Below are 14,287 nucleotides of genomic sequence, written 5' to 3' on the forward strand. Positions count from 1 at the left end.
TTATTTTTGCTCAACCAACAAGCAGACCTTTTTGCATAATTCACAGACATAGAAAACAGAATATTTTGCCTTTTTGTAGCTGTGGCACACATACTGTATTTCGTATAATAATACATGTTTACTGTTGCCACTGTTGCATTTTTAGTGCCTAATCAATTATTAATAAATTGATATTGGGGATGGGTGCTCGGTGATCGAGTTGTAAAAGCACGCCCCATGCAGGCAATGCCCAATGCAGCGGTGGCTGGATCGATTCCCCACTGTGCCTTTAATCCTATCAATTAAAAGCAAAAATGACCAAATCTTAAAGGGATAGTTCAACATTTTGGGAAATTGGCCCATTGCCATAATCCCTATAGTCATAGCAGTAGGTTTGTTACCTTTAATTGTCGATGCAAGCTGTTTTTAGAATGGCGGAGCAGAGCTGCGAGCTGCTCAGAGCTACGCTAAGGAGGCTAATGGAATTGTTTCCGAGGCAAATGCAGAGACTGCTTGCCAAAAAACTACCCCCGATGGGTACGCGCATCAGCGGTTTTGCATGAATCTACCTTGAAAACAACTCTGTCTCATAACGTTGTGTTATTATCTCATAGCGTGGTGAATGTGCAGGTCACAACTTGTCCACCAGAGCGTTTTGGAGTTGTTAAATTGTATATTTGATGAGTTTGATGAGGGAAACCAAGAAATTCCATTAGCCTCCATAGCGTAGCTCTGAGCAGCTCACGGCTCTGCTCCGCTGTTCTAAAAATAGCTTGCACTGACAATTAAAGGTAACGAACCTACTCCTAAAATTATAGGGATAATAGCAATGGGCCAATTTGCCAAATGTTGAACTATCCCTATAAAAAAAAGAAATATATATATATATATATATATATATATATATATATATATATATATATATATATATATATATATGTATATATATATATTAGGGCCGGGACTTTAACGCATTAATTACGATTAATTAATTACACAAAAATTAACGAGTTAAAAAAATTAACGCATTTTAATCGCACTTATTGAAAAAAATTGATTTTTTTTTTTTTTTTTTTTTCCAATTTTTTTTTTTTTCAATTTTTTTCTCACGTGTGTCTACGTGCGGTGCGCCCGCACGCGAGAGAGGCGGCAGTTTGAGAGGCTGACTGGCAGAGATGAGAGCTGGTGAAACGCTAGCATGGTTATTTAAAACACCATCTCTGATCTCTGCCTGCACATAGACACACAGACACGGGCGCACGCTAAATGCGCTATATCGCGCTAATTGCTCAGCTGCAGCGCTATATCTATGACCTGTCACTCTCACAGGTGCATCTCATCTCATTATGATAGGACTTCACCCTCAGAGCTCTGTCTTCAGACTGTCCTGACCTGTCCCTGAACATCACACAGGGACAACATGGAGCTGTGTGATTGGTTACTGAGTTTTATTAATGTTTACATCAGGCTGAGTTCAACAAATCAGTTTATGCTACTGTGATTTAAGTAGCCTAGTTAAATACTACAGTAATCATCATAGTGTATTGGAAGGAAAGACCATTTAATCTGTATGTATCAAATATCCATTAATGAATTAATGGATAATTTGCATCCCTAGTCTGTTGGTCTTGGTTAAGTACCACCTTGAATGCTTAAGCTTATGTATTCAGTCATTCAATGGTATACTAAAATCCATGTGAAAAAAAAAATGCTTCTCACTGTCCTCAGGTCAAATATTTATATACGATTAAAAAAGGAGTAAAAAAAAATGTATTGCGATTAATTAATTACAAAGCCTCTAATTAATTTGATTAATTTTTTTAATCGAGTCCCGGCCCTAATATATATATAATGCTTAGTTTATCCATATCTGTCTTCACCTTCAAATAGCAAATATGCTTCTCCTCTCTCTCTCTGCTTGAGGTTACATTTTAATTCAGTCAATCAAACCAACAGTGTGAAATAGTCGTTCAGATCTGAGTTTGGAATATTGCTGCTATGAAATGAGTAATACAACCACAGATGCATAATATTACACAAATATTGAGCCTATCAAGCCAAACTGCAGTCATCCGTCCAGTCACCAGCTCAGCAGGTCAGAGCAGCAGCTTCCCAACATAGATGCACCTTTGTCAAAGCACGTGAGACACACAACATGTGGCACACAATGTTTCCTACATTACAAGGACAAATACCTGTCCCTATACGGTGGGGTCCAAATGGCTGAGGCTACTTTCCCGTTTTGGACCCCACTGTATGTCTGCATGATTATGTAATGTGCATTACATAACATCGTGCACGTACATGGCTCTGTACAGTACGACTGTGCCTCATACGTTCTGACAAATCGCCAGGGTCGTCTCGTGTTTATGAGGTGAAACGTTCACAGCTTGTGTCTGTAACAGCACGGCTCGGGCTCACTTGTAATTTTTTTAGCTCATTCACCCGCATGACTGTGTCAGGAGAGACACAACAGGGGCGTTTATGAGCTGGTGTGCACAGAAAACCTTCTGATAAAAGTCCACACACAGTAACACACTGTTTCAGATGCTCATGAATAAATGCAAAGGTACTGTTTCAGATAATAATGATATTTATCCAGGTCAGAGGGATATTTGGGTAAGCTGTCACTGACCTGCCATTCATCATTTTCATGAAAAAAAAGAGAAAGAAAGAACTAGAACAGAAATGTGATTAGAGAAATATCCTCTTTGTGCCCCAGATTAAAGCTCTTGAATCCCTGAAGTGTTATTTGCCCAAATTATTTCTAGCAAATTTTAACCCTTTCCCAGTTGAAGCTCTGCAACGCCACAGATAAATCTTAACGTACCTCTGCATATCCTTTTAATGTAGAACTGATCTTTTTATTGCTTTTCTCATCTGAATGTACGGAGCCCCAGATATGACATGCAAGAAAAAAATACTAATTTTAGGCCACGAAATACTAATTTGTGGCCACGAAACAGGTATAACGTGCGCACGAAATACTAAAACATAATAGTATATTATTCCTGGACAGCTGGGCAAGCAAATGGAGCGCACCTTCTCAAACAGGAACAGTCACGCTGTCACACAATGGACAGGGATAGTATGGTAGAGTTTTATTATAGGCTGGGGATGAACCACGTACAAAGACATTTTGAAAAGCCTGGCATTGCAGGGATTCATTATTAGTGAGAGGCATCTCAACAGACTATTGAGAGCCAGGTCGGGGGGGGGGGTTGCACACCTGAACCGGGCTCATTGCTCATTATTAATAATAGCTACTGCACCACTGAAAATATTGTAACGACCCCGCAGTAATGTTGTTGTTCTGATGTTTAAGTTGTGTGATTTCTGACTGACTGACGGAGCGGAGCGGAGCCAGTTTCCTTTCGGTGCCCACGGAATCGGCGCCTATGTGTCCATTACTAATTCGTGGGAACAAATTTGTATTTTGTGGCCACAAATTATTATTTTTTTCCCGCATGTCATATCTGGGGCTCCATATGAATGTTCTGTGCTGTTTGGTGCATAAACTTAAAATATGATCAGAATATCAACATGAGTTTTCTCTCTTTTTTCATTTCCTCAGTATGTATTCGTATCGTTGCTATCAAGAGACAGTGTCTACGACGTCCTTCGCAGGATCTGCACACACCTACAGGTCAGAGGACAAACATATTTTATGCACATGCATCATTCAGGCTGTATACTGTGCGTTTTACATGTCAGGGCTGATTTCTTCTCCCTCTCCAGGTCAATGGGAAGAGTCTGAGCCTGAAGCAGTTCATGGAGGAGCCCACTTTATCCTTGGTCAGTGTCAGCTTGTTTTTCATAGAGAGATCATAAAATCATCAGTTGTAAAGATTAAAGTGGCTGAAACATTTCCTTATCCCATATAAATTTTGTTTAATGTGTCTTTGTCAAGTTGCATGTTGCCGTAAAGGCCTCACAACTCTCACTTACAACTCCCCCTGACCTGAAGGCTGACTTCTCTCCTTACACAGACAGGATCAATAGATCATTGTATTACAGCCGCAGCCTTGCAGTGAATTATCCCCCGAGTCTGCAAGATGCTATCAAAAGGCTCTGTGAAGTCACCTTGTGTGTTGTGTGTGTGTGTGTACCATAGGCCACTCTGCGACAGAACAGCTTTTGTATTGAGGAATAATTAATTTACATGAACATGCTCGTCCTTGATCACACTCTAATCTATGTTGATAGAGTTCAAAGACAAAAAGGTGTCTGTACATGCTGCCAGTATGTTATTCTGAAGACTTTATAGAGCTTTAATTATTATAAGCTTTAATCATTTCCAATTAAAGTAAGAAATAAATATATATTGAGGCAGTTATAATAGATATCAAGGTATTCAGAGCGTGAATGAATGGGTAAATGTAACGAGTTCTTTCCTGGCTCATGCCGATCCTCCCCACTGCATAATCCTGCTGACATATAAACAAACATAACCTCCTTTGCAGAGATAAATATTAATAGTTTTTCACTTTAAAGCCTCTTGGCTACAGTGTGGAACTATAATGTGGAACTAATAGATCGCTCATTTGCAGCATCGCCCCAAATAATCAAATGCCTCAGCTTAGTGGACACACAGTGAATGACAAGTGGTGATGTGGTGTTTGTTCACGTCAGTAGGTCCTAGTCTCAGGGAGGGGTCGTATGATAGATGATCAAAGTGATGTAAAGGACATAATTAAAAATAAAAGTTTTCTGACTTTTGATCCTCTCAAAATATATAGATATATATTTTCATTTTTGCTAAATTCCATCTGAATCTCTTCATCTTTCCAATACATTCTCGTCTCCCCTCTGTGCCACAGGACGAGTTCCCGACTCCAGACGAATTCCCAGTGGTTGACGAATTCCCATCAGTGTTAAAGTGGAGGAGGAAACCCTCGGTGGTGTCTGTCTCCTCCTCCCTCCCTGACCTCCTGGGGAACTCCACCAGCAGCCTGAGCGCCACTGACACACCCTTCAAATCAGAGCAGCTGCTGGAAGGTGATGAAACAGTCCTTACAATGATGACACACCATGCCAGTGTATCAAAGTCCAAGGTTTTATCCAAGGCCACACACGTATGAGTTAGGTCAGCTGCTGATACTTGACAAAGCCATTTTTCTCCAAACTACAATAAGTTCAAGTACAATAAGAAAAGCTCTGTCTTCATCTGAGGCCCTGCAGGTGTGTTTGTGTACAGTCCCAAAATGTATGTGAGTTTATTCTTAGTCTAGAATTACACAGTGTCTCAACACAATTAAAAAAAAAACAAAGATACAATCATTCAAACAAACAAAGTTTACCTCTATGACACTTTTCATACAATTAAAAATGCAGCACAAAATGCTTTACAAAAAAACAAAAAAAACCTTTCCCACCCACAATCCCCAGGGCACCCCCTCTTAAAGGGATAGTTCAACATTTTGGCAAATTGGCCCATTGCCATAATCCCTATAGTTTTAGGAGTAGGTTTTATTTATTTTTATATTTTTATTTGTTACCTTTAATTGTCAGTGCAAGCTATTTTTAGGACGGTGGAGCAGAGCCGTGAGCTGCTCAGAGCTACGCTACAGAGGCCGTAAAAATACGACAATTAAAGGTAACAAACCTACTCCTACTCCTTATGGCAATGGGCCAAAATGTTGAACTATCCCTTTAATAAGGCCATAATCCATGAGTTTTACAGGTAATAAGTAACAACATGTTGCATCTTCCAAATGTCACTTGCATTAAAGGATAATGCTGTTTGTAGTCGTCAGAGTTAAGTTGTGTGGATGCATAGGTTTCTGTGTTAATGCGTGTTTGTGTGTGTGTGTGTGTGTCTGTGTGTCAGAGTGCAAAAGACAGAGTAATTGCTTTTGGATGGCAACATCTTTCTTACGCAATGACACACACATTAAACTCCAAATGGAGATTAAATCATGTGTGGGGAGGGGAGGGGGCTCGTATTAAAAAGCTTGGGGGCGGATGCAGATTAAGTGGAGATTATCGCAAACAATGTCTGCTGTCAAAGTTGGCTGAGGACAGTTTAACAGCTGTATGCTGACACTGCTGTGGTTCTCCCTTACATGTTGGTTGTGTGATTAGTGTGAGCTTTTGTGTACAATCATCATCGTAGGTCACACGCGTAGTGGAAACTAATGCAGTAACCTACATTATACACAAATAGAGCCTGTGCATACATGTCAGACAGGATGCAGCAGTAATGGAGATATTAGGATATAATGATCTGCTCAGGGTGTAATGCTGTTGCAGTCATTTTAATAGTATGAATAACAAAATATTCTAAATTGTTCATATTTTTGCCCCATGATAACAGCAAAGTTTTATTTGTAGGAAATGAACATGGCAGCCTCTGCAGGCAGCAGCTGGGGTCTGTCAGCTCAGTGTTATTATAACCTAATTGCACTCTCCAGCATTACATATGTACAAACAACAACATGTTCGCTTTGAAAAGGCGTAATTGATGAGACTGAGTAAATACCGTGTTTCATTTCTGAGCTCCAGAGTGCACACTGTCACACCATTAGCTGTGAGAAAGCACCGTCCAAATGTGATCACATATACACTAACAGGTGGGCCAGCGCCATTAGAAGTTGGACATGTCGTGTAGTCAAGCCAAGCACTGTTAATGGTTTTATGTGTGTGTGTGTTACAGAGCGAGCTCTGCAGACAGACAGAGGTCTTTTATCAGAGCCAGTGGCAGAGCTGGGCCAGATGGAGTACCAGCTGCTCAAGTTCTTCACCCTCCTGTGAGTATAGAGAGGGACATGCACACAACAATAACACCACCTTCAGCTCCTCCAGCAGCTGACTCACACACACACACACACACACACACACACACACACACACACACACACACACACACACACACACACACACACACACACACACACACACACACACTATCTCACACTGCACATTAACGAGGAGCTATAGACACAAACAGTCAGACTGAACACAGGGGAGCAAAGCTATCAAAACACATTTTAGTTTTCATTTCTTCATAGACAAGTTGGCTGTCATGAGATCTAAATTAATTATTAAGATTCATCGAAAATGTTCCAAATAATTAGTGTGGGTGAGGATCAGGCTCTCCTCAGCCCTCCTGCCCTGCAGCATAGCAGAGAGCCTGTCCTTCACCCAGAGGGGACGAAGCTGCTGCCTCACTATCTGCTGCTCATTAAAGACAAATTAATGTCTGGTTTATCACATATTAAAGTCCTTATACATAATAATTAAAACTACATATACATTAATCATTAAAATAGAATACATAATGCATGTAATATGACAAGAAAGGTAAGTACCGGTAAGTAAATTAAAAGATGAATATACATTCTTCATGTTATATCATTGGGAGAATGCAGCCTTACTTCATACAATCTGTACATAAACTGTATTCATTCATTTATTTCACTATTGTATTTTAGATTTTCTGCCATGTTCCTTTAGGGTGTATGTATAGAGGGTTGTTCAAGGACAGTGTGGCTGTGGTATGTTGACAGAAAGTCAAACATCGCCCCCCAGTGTTCATGAATAGATATGGCAGCTGAGGATTCAAATGTGACACTAATCCTGAAACTTTTACCTGAACTTCCATGTGTCTCCTTCTCTTTCTCCTCAGTATTATTCTACTCATCCTGTCATCGTGCTACTTGGCCTTTCGCGTGTGCAGTCTGGAGCAACAGCTGTCCTTCCTCAGTAACCCAAATCTGCCCCTGAGAGAGAGGTAACGCAGCATCAGTACAGCACTTTGTTTTATGGAGAAAAAAAGGCACAGTACATTACAGTTCTCTTTTTTTTTTTTTTTTACATCAAGGACCCCTACATTGACACAAATTAGACCACGGACCCCCATTGGACAAAGTTTTTGAAGCAAACAACAGAAATACACAAATATTTGTTCAGAGACTGAAGAACACCACCACTGTGTAGTGTGAGGAAGGACGGAGGCACCGATGTTGCATTCAGGTGCAACATCGGTGCCTCCGATGTTGCATTTTAAAAAATTCTAGAAAAAGTGGTAACATTTCTAAAATAAATAAAAAATAATCATTTCTAAGAAAAAAAAGTTATTTTTAATTATAGAAAAAAGTGGTAAAATTTCAAGAAAAAGTTTGAGACCCCACTTTGAGAACCATTGCATTAATATGCACTGAGGCCATTTTAAATGCATGAAAGATGAGATTTATACATGGGAGATAAAATAATCCAAAAGTGTGAAAAATAATGGGACAAGAGGAGTTATGTTTTTTATATTGTATTATTATATGGTGTATTGTATGTAATAACACTGTTATTTAGCAGGGACAAACTTACAAAATACTCCAGAAATACAACATCAATAAAAGAACATGATGCCATATTTGTAGAGCTTCTAGCTGAAGCTTAACTTGCAGCTTCTGTCTCTGATGAGTTTTTTTTAAAGGAGTAAAACAAATGATGTTTGGGTTGAGTGTGTTTGATGTTCTACTGGTTTCCACAGGGACAGTGTCAGCGTAAAATATAAAAAAAAACAGATCTTTATTGTTGATTTACTCTCCTCATCCTCCAGGTAACCACAGCTCTCCTCTGTGACCCGTCTGATTGGCTGCTGTTTTATCCTTCTCATGCTTGGAGTTGTTGATGCCCCTCTGCACAGATCCAGGATCAGCTTTAAAAGCCCAGAACAGATCAAGCCCACACCAGCTGCGCCACATAAAGGAGCATCGTCGACCCGACTCCGGGCACGGTTACGGACCTTCCCACCGCGGAATGAGTTCCTATTCAGTGATCACTTCCAGACTATGCAAAACAGACTGTCTATTTATTTTTTGAATATAAAGTAGCTTTTACTTTAGATAATGATTGTCTACCACGGCCTGTCCCCCCTCACAGACATTTCATCTTTACCCACATGACGCTGAGTATAGAGAGGTGCTGATTACAGATGAACCTGCTGTTTGTAACACTGGTGAGGTGTAGGAGGAGGAGGTGGAGACTAGAGGTGAGGATGGAAGTAAGACATACATTTCAACACATTCATTACTTGAAAAGACTGATCGTAAAGATATTTTAGGTGAGTGGTGTGAGCAGCCATGACTCATCAATTAATATTCAACATCTATTCAGACTGACAAGTGGACTAAACTGAATGTTTTTCTTTGTGGAGAGATCTTGCTGCCACAGAAAGGCTACAATTAGCTGCGGAAATGCACTTTTTAAAAAATGTCCTTATTATTTCAAATGTATCTAACCTTTTTAGAACTTTGTTGTTGGTTTTTTTTGCTTGTTTATAGGTACACAGTTATAGTTTTTTGAAAGTATTTATGGAGGGAAGTCATATTACAGTATGACTTGACTGAACTTATTTGTCATTTAACAGTAATACACAGGAGTGAACATCAGGCGTAGGTGTTGACGATAATGTGAATTCAATGGTTAGATGACATGCATATATTTTGTTTTTAGTTGTACTAATCTGCTTTGTGAAAGGAGTGTTTCTTTTCCTTTTATACATTTCAAATGAAGTCAACAAAAACTCAAAAATGATGCATTTGAGGTTCTGAGTGTGATGATGATGATGGTGGTGGTATAATATCTTCGTCGGGAGATGTTTTACTGATTTTGAAAAGATGGGTGAAATGTAGTCCTAGACTAGTTTGTGAAATCCCTATGAATTAAATCGGCCAACAAAATGTAGATTAAATGTTTGTGGCTTTTAATTTGTTTCTGTCATTGTGGGTGTCAGGGTGTCACTGTCCATTGCTGTCATTTTGTTGTTACACACAGAGCCACCGTGAAGAGGTTTGACTCCTAACAGCAAAGGGAATTTTGGGAATCTGCACAAGTCAAGCTACATCATGAAACTGAAACACAAGGTTGGCAGACGTCCTCAACAACTGCCAGGATGTAGGATAAGATGGAGGAGCGCAGTTGTTTTCTGCCAGATGTCTAAAATGTTTCATGGGTAAAAAATGTCCGTTCACTAAAACGTCAACGAAAACCAACTGTGACTGTAGTTGATGAATACAAATACAAGTTTTATTTTATATATACAGTATATATATGTATTTATTTAAGGAGGACAGTGCACATTAAATGAACATTAATAAGTGTAAAGGTGCCAGTGTTAGCCAAAGGCAAATTTCCGACTGTAGTCCTCCTGGCAATGTGTTAAAAGCCATTAAAATGATCAACAAGGACATAGGGAACATAATTCATACAAGTTTGACATTATCTGATGGGGTCTGAGAAGGTTCTGGAAGCTCAAGAAGCTGCAGCGTTTTCTAAGCACAGAGAACATAGGAGCTCTAAAGTGATATGAAGGAATCTGGAGCTGCAAGCTTTTTAAATGTGATTAGATAGTCAGCTGTAGCTGCAACACGTTTACTCATGATCTATCAGTTGTTGAAATATGACTTCAGGGCTGGGTCCTGTTTCATCTCTAAAAGAAAATAAACCGTACACAGGCTAACAGAGAGAAATGATTTTCTGGATCAGTCCCTTCGCTTGACAAATGTAGTCTGATTTCTAAGAGACATCTGCAGTCCAGACCGGCTCAACGATGGTCCACAAAGTCAGCCGAGCTCACACTGGTTTCTCAGTCGTGGTCCCATTCTTTAAACCAGAGGAACAAGTAGTCCAGGAACTCCTTAACATATAGTTCCCTCCCTATATTTAGCATAAATTAACTTCAAAAGAACTGATCTATTTTGACAGTATAGTTTAACTGCAGTGGTATCAATGACCTTGTTGATGAGCACACCAAAGCTAAACTCCTGGGTTTCCAGTTAACCTCTGAGATGAAGGTGAAACATCTTCAATAATCTATAATCAGGTTCAGTTGACCTAGATTCAACCCCTCTCAGACAACTATGACCTTCGCAGACATATTTACACAGAGTAAATATTCAAACCCAGATTCAGTGATTTACTGGCTGCATCACTTCATCAGAAGAAATATTATAGAGCTCTGGTGCATCATTTTACAGTCATTTCCCAGCACATTAGCCTGACGTATTTGGAGTCTGTGGCTTTCAGCAAAGTTTGGGTTCGCTGCATGAGTTTGTACTGACTCATCCACTGGTGGGCGAGTGGGTTTGAAGAATCACAGTCAATAAGTAATGTCACACATGAGTTGTGGGAGTGAGTGTGTGTGCATAATAAATGGGAATATGGTGTGAATTAAGAATATTTACCAAAGCAGGCGCTGAATGGAATGAGACAAAAGAAAAACAGGTGTTGCAAAAAGTCTGTAGTCTTTTATTAATTTCCTAAAGGAGAAAAAATTCTTCTTTTTTTTTGGCAAGCACATGACACTGAATCTCAACAAGATACAAGAAGCAACACAGGAATAAAAAAGAAGAATTAAGTGGAAATGAAATCTTGACATATTCAGGTCATCTCATGACATAATAGCCACCATACAAATTGTAAAGATCTTGACTAACCCCAACTATAACATCCTGCCTGTACCATTGATAACCATTCTATATTATACGGTTAGGTAATACTAACTTTATTCATTGTACAGGGCTGTGTGTTTTGACTTTTTCTAGTGATATTTGCTTCTTTTTTTTTAACATAGCACGTCATAAAAGTGCTGTTTAAACAGGTTTATTATAATTATTAGCTCATGCAGTCTCAGTTGAACAGCAGGCCTTCTGAAGACTTTAAGGAGCACAAAGGGCAGGGGCCAACTACTGTAACTCCATGTGTATGTGTGGAGTCAGTCTGAGTGGGGTAATGGGGGCAGGTCGAAGCAGATGGCCAGACGTGCTGCAGCCTCGTCCATACCTCCAGGGAGCCGTATTGTCTATCCTTGGAATGCTCTCCGACCGACCTCTGGCCTCCGTGGTGTGAAGGAGAATGCTGAGTGTAACTTCACGGTAATGGTCTGCATTACACACAGTAAAATCATCACACCCGAGCTGCATTGCTTGGATGTCGTCCAAGAACACATTACCTCAGTGGTGCATTAAATGTGTCCACGTCTGCTCGGTGCACAATCCAAGTGTGTTACAGTTAATCCATTTATGAAGTGAGAGGTGCTGTGTTTTTCTGCAACACACTGGAACCAAATACCCAGAGAGAATATTAGCTTACATTACATTATGAAAGCCATACGTCTTATGGAAATAACTCTACACTGGGCCGATAAATGAATGCATGTTTAAGGAACAGAATTGTGAAAAAGGATAATTGAGAAATTAAGATGGATGTTTACGCATTATACAATAATTTCACCTGACAAAGCCCGAGGAATAGCATTAGAAACATTTTTCTGTAATATTACATGACTGGAATTAAGTAGTAGGCTATGTAAAAAAAAATCTGTTGTAACTCTGTGAAGAAAAAACCAAACAGTTAAGAGGTAAACATTTTTTACTTCCATGGGGAACCAGCCAAGAGAAAAGAATGACATCATTGCTCCAACTGAATGTGATGGTAAAAACATGGTCAGCTGTCTAAATGATAACACTCTGGTTGGACATTTCATTTCTCTCCTGCTGGAGCACCTCAAAGGTCCAGAATGCAATGCAACCACATGATAAACTGTGTTTGGATTAACGGAGCTTGGCTGTGACCGCAGACACACCCCAGTGTTCACAAACAAGTGGGATAGCTTCTGCTATATTTATACATCTATATGCCCACCATTGACTGAGAGCAACATGCTCACACCCACTCTCTGGAGAGCTGTTGTAATGCATTCTGGGACTTTTTCTGTACAGGAATGGTGATTTTTCACTGAGCAAACTCACTCTGGTTGAAGTGTGTCTTAGTGAAACGCTGGCTACATCATCGTCGCTGTAACTATTACACGAAACAGCTGTGAGCGTCTGAGTCTCCATGGTTGGGATTAACTGTTGTCTATATGAACATTACCATAAAATCTAATTTACTGTACCTTTTCATTTTCTTCTTCATTCTCATCTTTTCCTTTTTCTCTCTGGATTAGCATCTGCACTTCATCAGCTCTTTCCTTTCCCTTCCAGCAGAAACTAATTCAACACAGCATCTCCTCTGCTGAGAGATCTGCGGTTCCTCATCATAACTCAGTGTGTATTCACTTTCCACAGAATCAGTGGCTTTGGTTAAAAGAGGATGGGCTACAGCTTGTTTAAAGAAGACACACTTGGTGAAACTATGAGACTTTTTATTATATTAGCTTTTATATTTTACAGTTTTTAGTTTATTGGGCCATTAATGACAATGATTTATTGCTTTAATAACTGAATATGTTAAAGACTTGAAGTAATAGTCTGACATTTGGTTGGAAATATGCTGCCTGTGTGTGTATGTCTGCAGCTGGTTAGCTTAATGTGGCATAAGTACTGGAAATAGGGAAACTAGCTAGCCTAGCTGTGTTTGAAGATAGCCAACAATAATCATGTATTATCATTCTTGTGTTATTCGTATGAATCACATGAGGTGCTGGTGGGTGGATTTTGGCATCTCTAAGAATAAAACTAGCTGTTTCCCCCCCTTACCAAGCGAACCAGCTGTTGGCAGATGTTAAAGGGATAGTTCACACAAAATTCAAATTTCACTCATTATCTACTCACCCTCATGTCAACTAAGAGCTGTGAGAATTTTCAGAGTCCTCTGTTCCTTCTCTGAGTTACGGGGGGGTCCGTGCAGCAGTATTTGTCCATATAATGGTTGTCAATGGATACCAACTTTCTTCGTCCAAATAACATCCAAATACCTCCATACTGCTCATCTGTAATGTCCCTCTTGTGTTGAAGCCCCAACATGAGAAATTGTTCCGAAAAAAATTAAATAAGTTTATATTTTAAGCTTGTTTGTAGCGGAAGCTCCCAGTGTCTCAGTTCACTGCTCTTCCTGTGTCAGTGCAAATCTCGCGTGATTTGCACTGACCGGCGGAACAATTTCTCATGTCGGGGCTTCAATACAAGAGGGACATTACAGACAAGCAGTGTGGAGGTATTTGGATGTTTTTTAGTGTGTCTTTTTGGACAAAGAAAGTTGGTATCCATTCACAACCATTATATGGACAAATACTGCTGCGCGGACCCCCCCGTAACTCAGAGAAGTAACGGAGGACTCTGAAAATTCTCACAGCTCTTAGTCGACATGAGGGTGAGTAGATAATGAGTGAAATTTGAATTTTGGGTGAACTATCCCTTTAATAGAAATGGGACTTGGGAGTTATTAATATTAGTTACAGGGCAACTCACGGAGAAGTTTAGAAAAGTTTAATATTGCTCCAATTCCCTGGTTGCCAGTAGAGGTTGATACAAGTCAGTCAATACTTTCACCTTATTAACTGTTAACAGATTTCTCCAAATGTGTTTTT

The 14,287-nt window shown here is 39.7% G+C and overlaps 1 protein-coding gene across 3 annotated transcripts in view; it reads left to right on the plus strand.

The window, feature by feature from the left end:
• gramd2aa (GRAM domain containing 2Aa) overlaps positions 1-9,843 on the plus strand; it is a 32,206-nt gene extending 22,363 nt beyond the window's left edge. For 2 of the 3 annotated variants that reach the window (XM_083993668.1, XM_083993669.1), the window contains exons 7-12: positions 3,554-3,625; positions 3,718-3,774; positions 4,800-4,977; positions 6,635-6,728; positions 7,607-7,711; positions 8,537-9,843. In XM_083993668.1, coding sequence (XP_083849794.1) covers positions 3,554-3,625; positions 3,718-3,774; positions 4,800-4,977; positions 6,635-6,728; positions 7,607-7,711; positions 8,537-8,540 — 510 coding nt within the window. In that variant the 3' untranslated portion in view covers positions 8,541-9,843. The remainder of the gene's footprint in view (positions 1-3,553; positions 3,626-3,717; positions 3,775-4,799; positions 4,978-6,634; positions 6,729-7,606; positions 7,712-8,536) is intronic. The other variant, XM_083993670.1, reaches the window with a different exon arrangement.
• The last annotated feature ends 4,444 nt before the right edge of the window (positions 9,844-14,287 follow it).

The sequence above is a fragment of the Trachurus trachurus genome, assembly GCF_905171665.1.
Source record: "Trachurus trachurus genome assembly, chromosome: 3".
Lineage (NCBI taxonomy): Eukaryota > Metazoa > Chordata > Actinopteri > Carangiformes > Carangidae > Trachurus > Trachurus trachurus.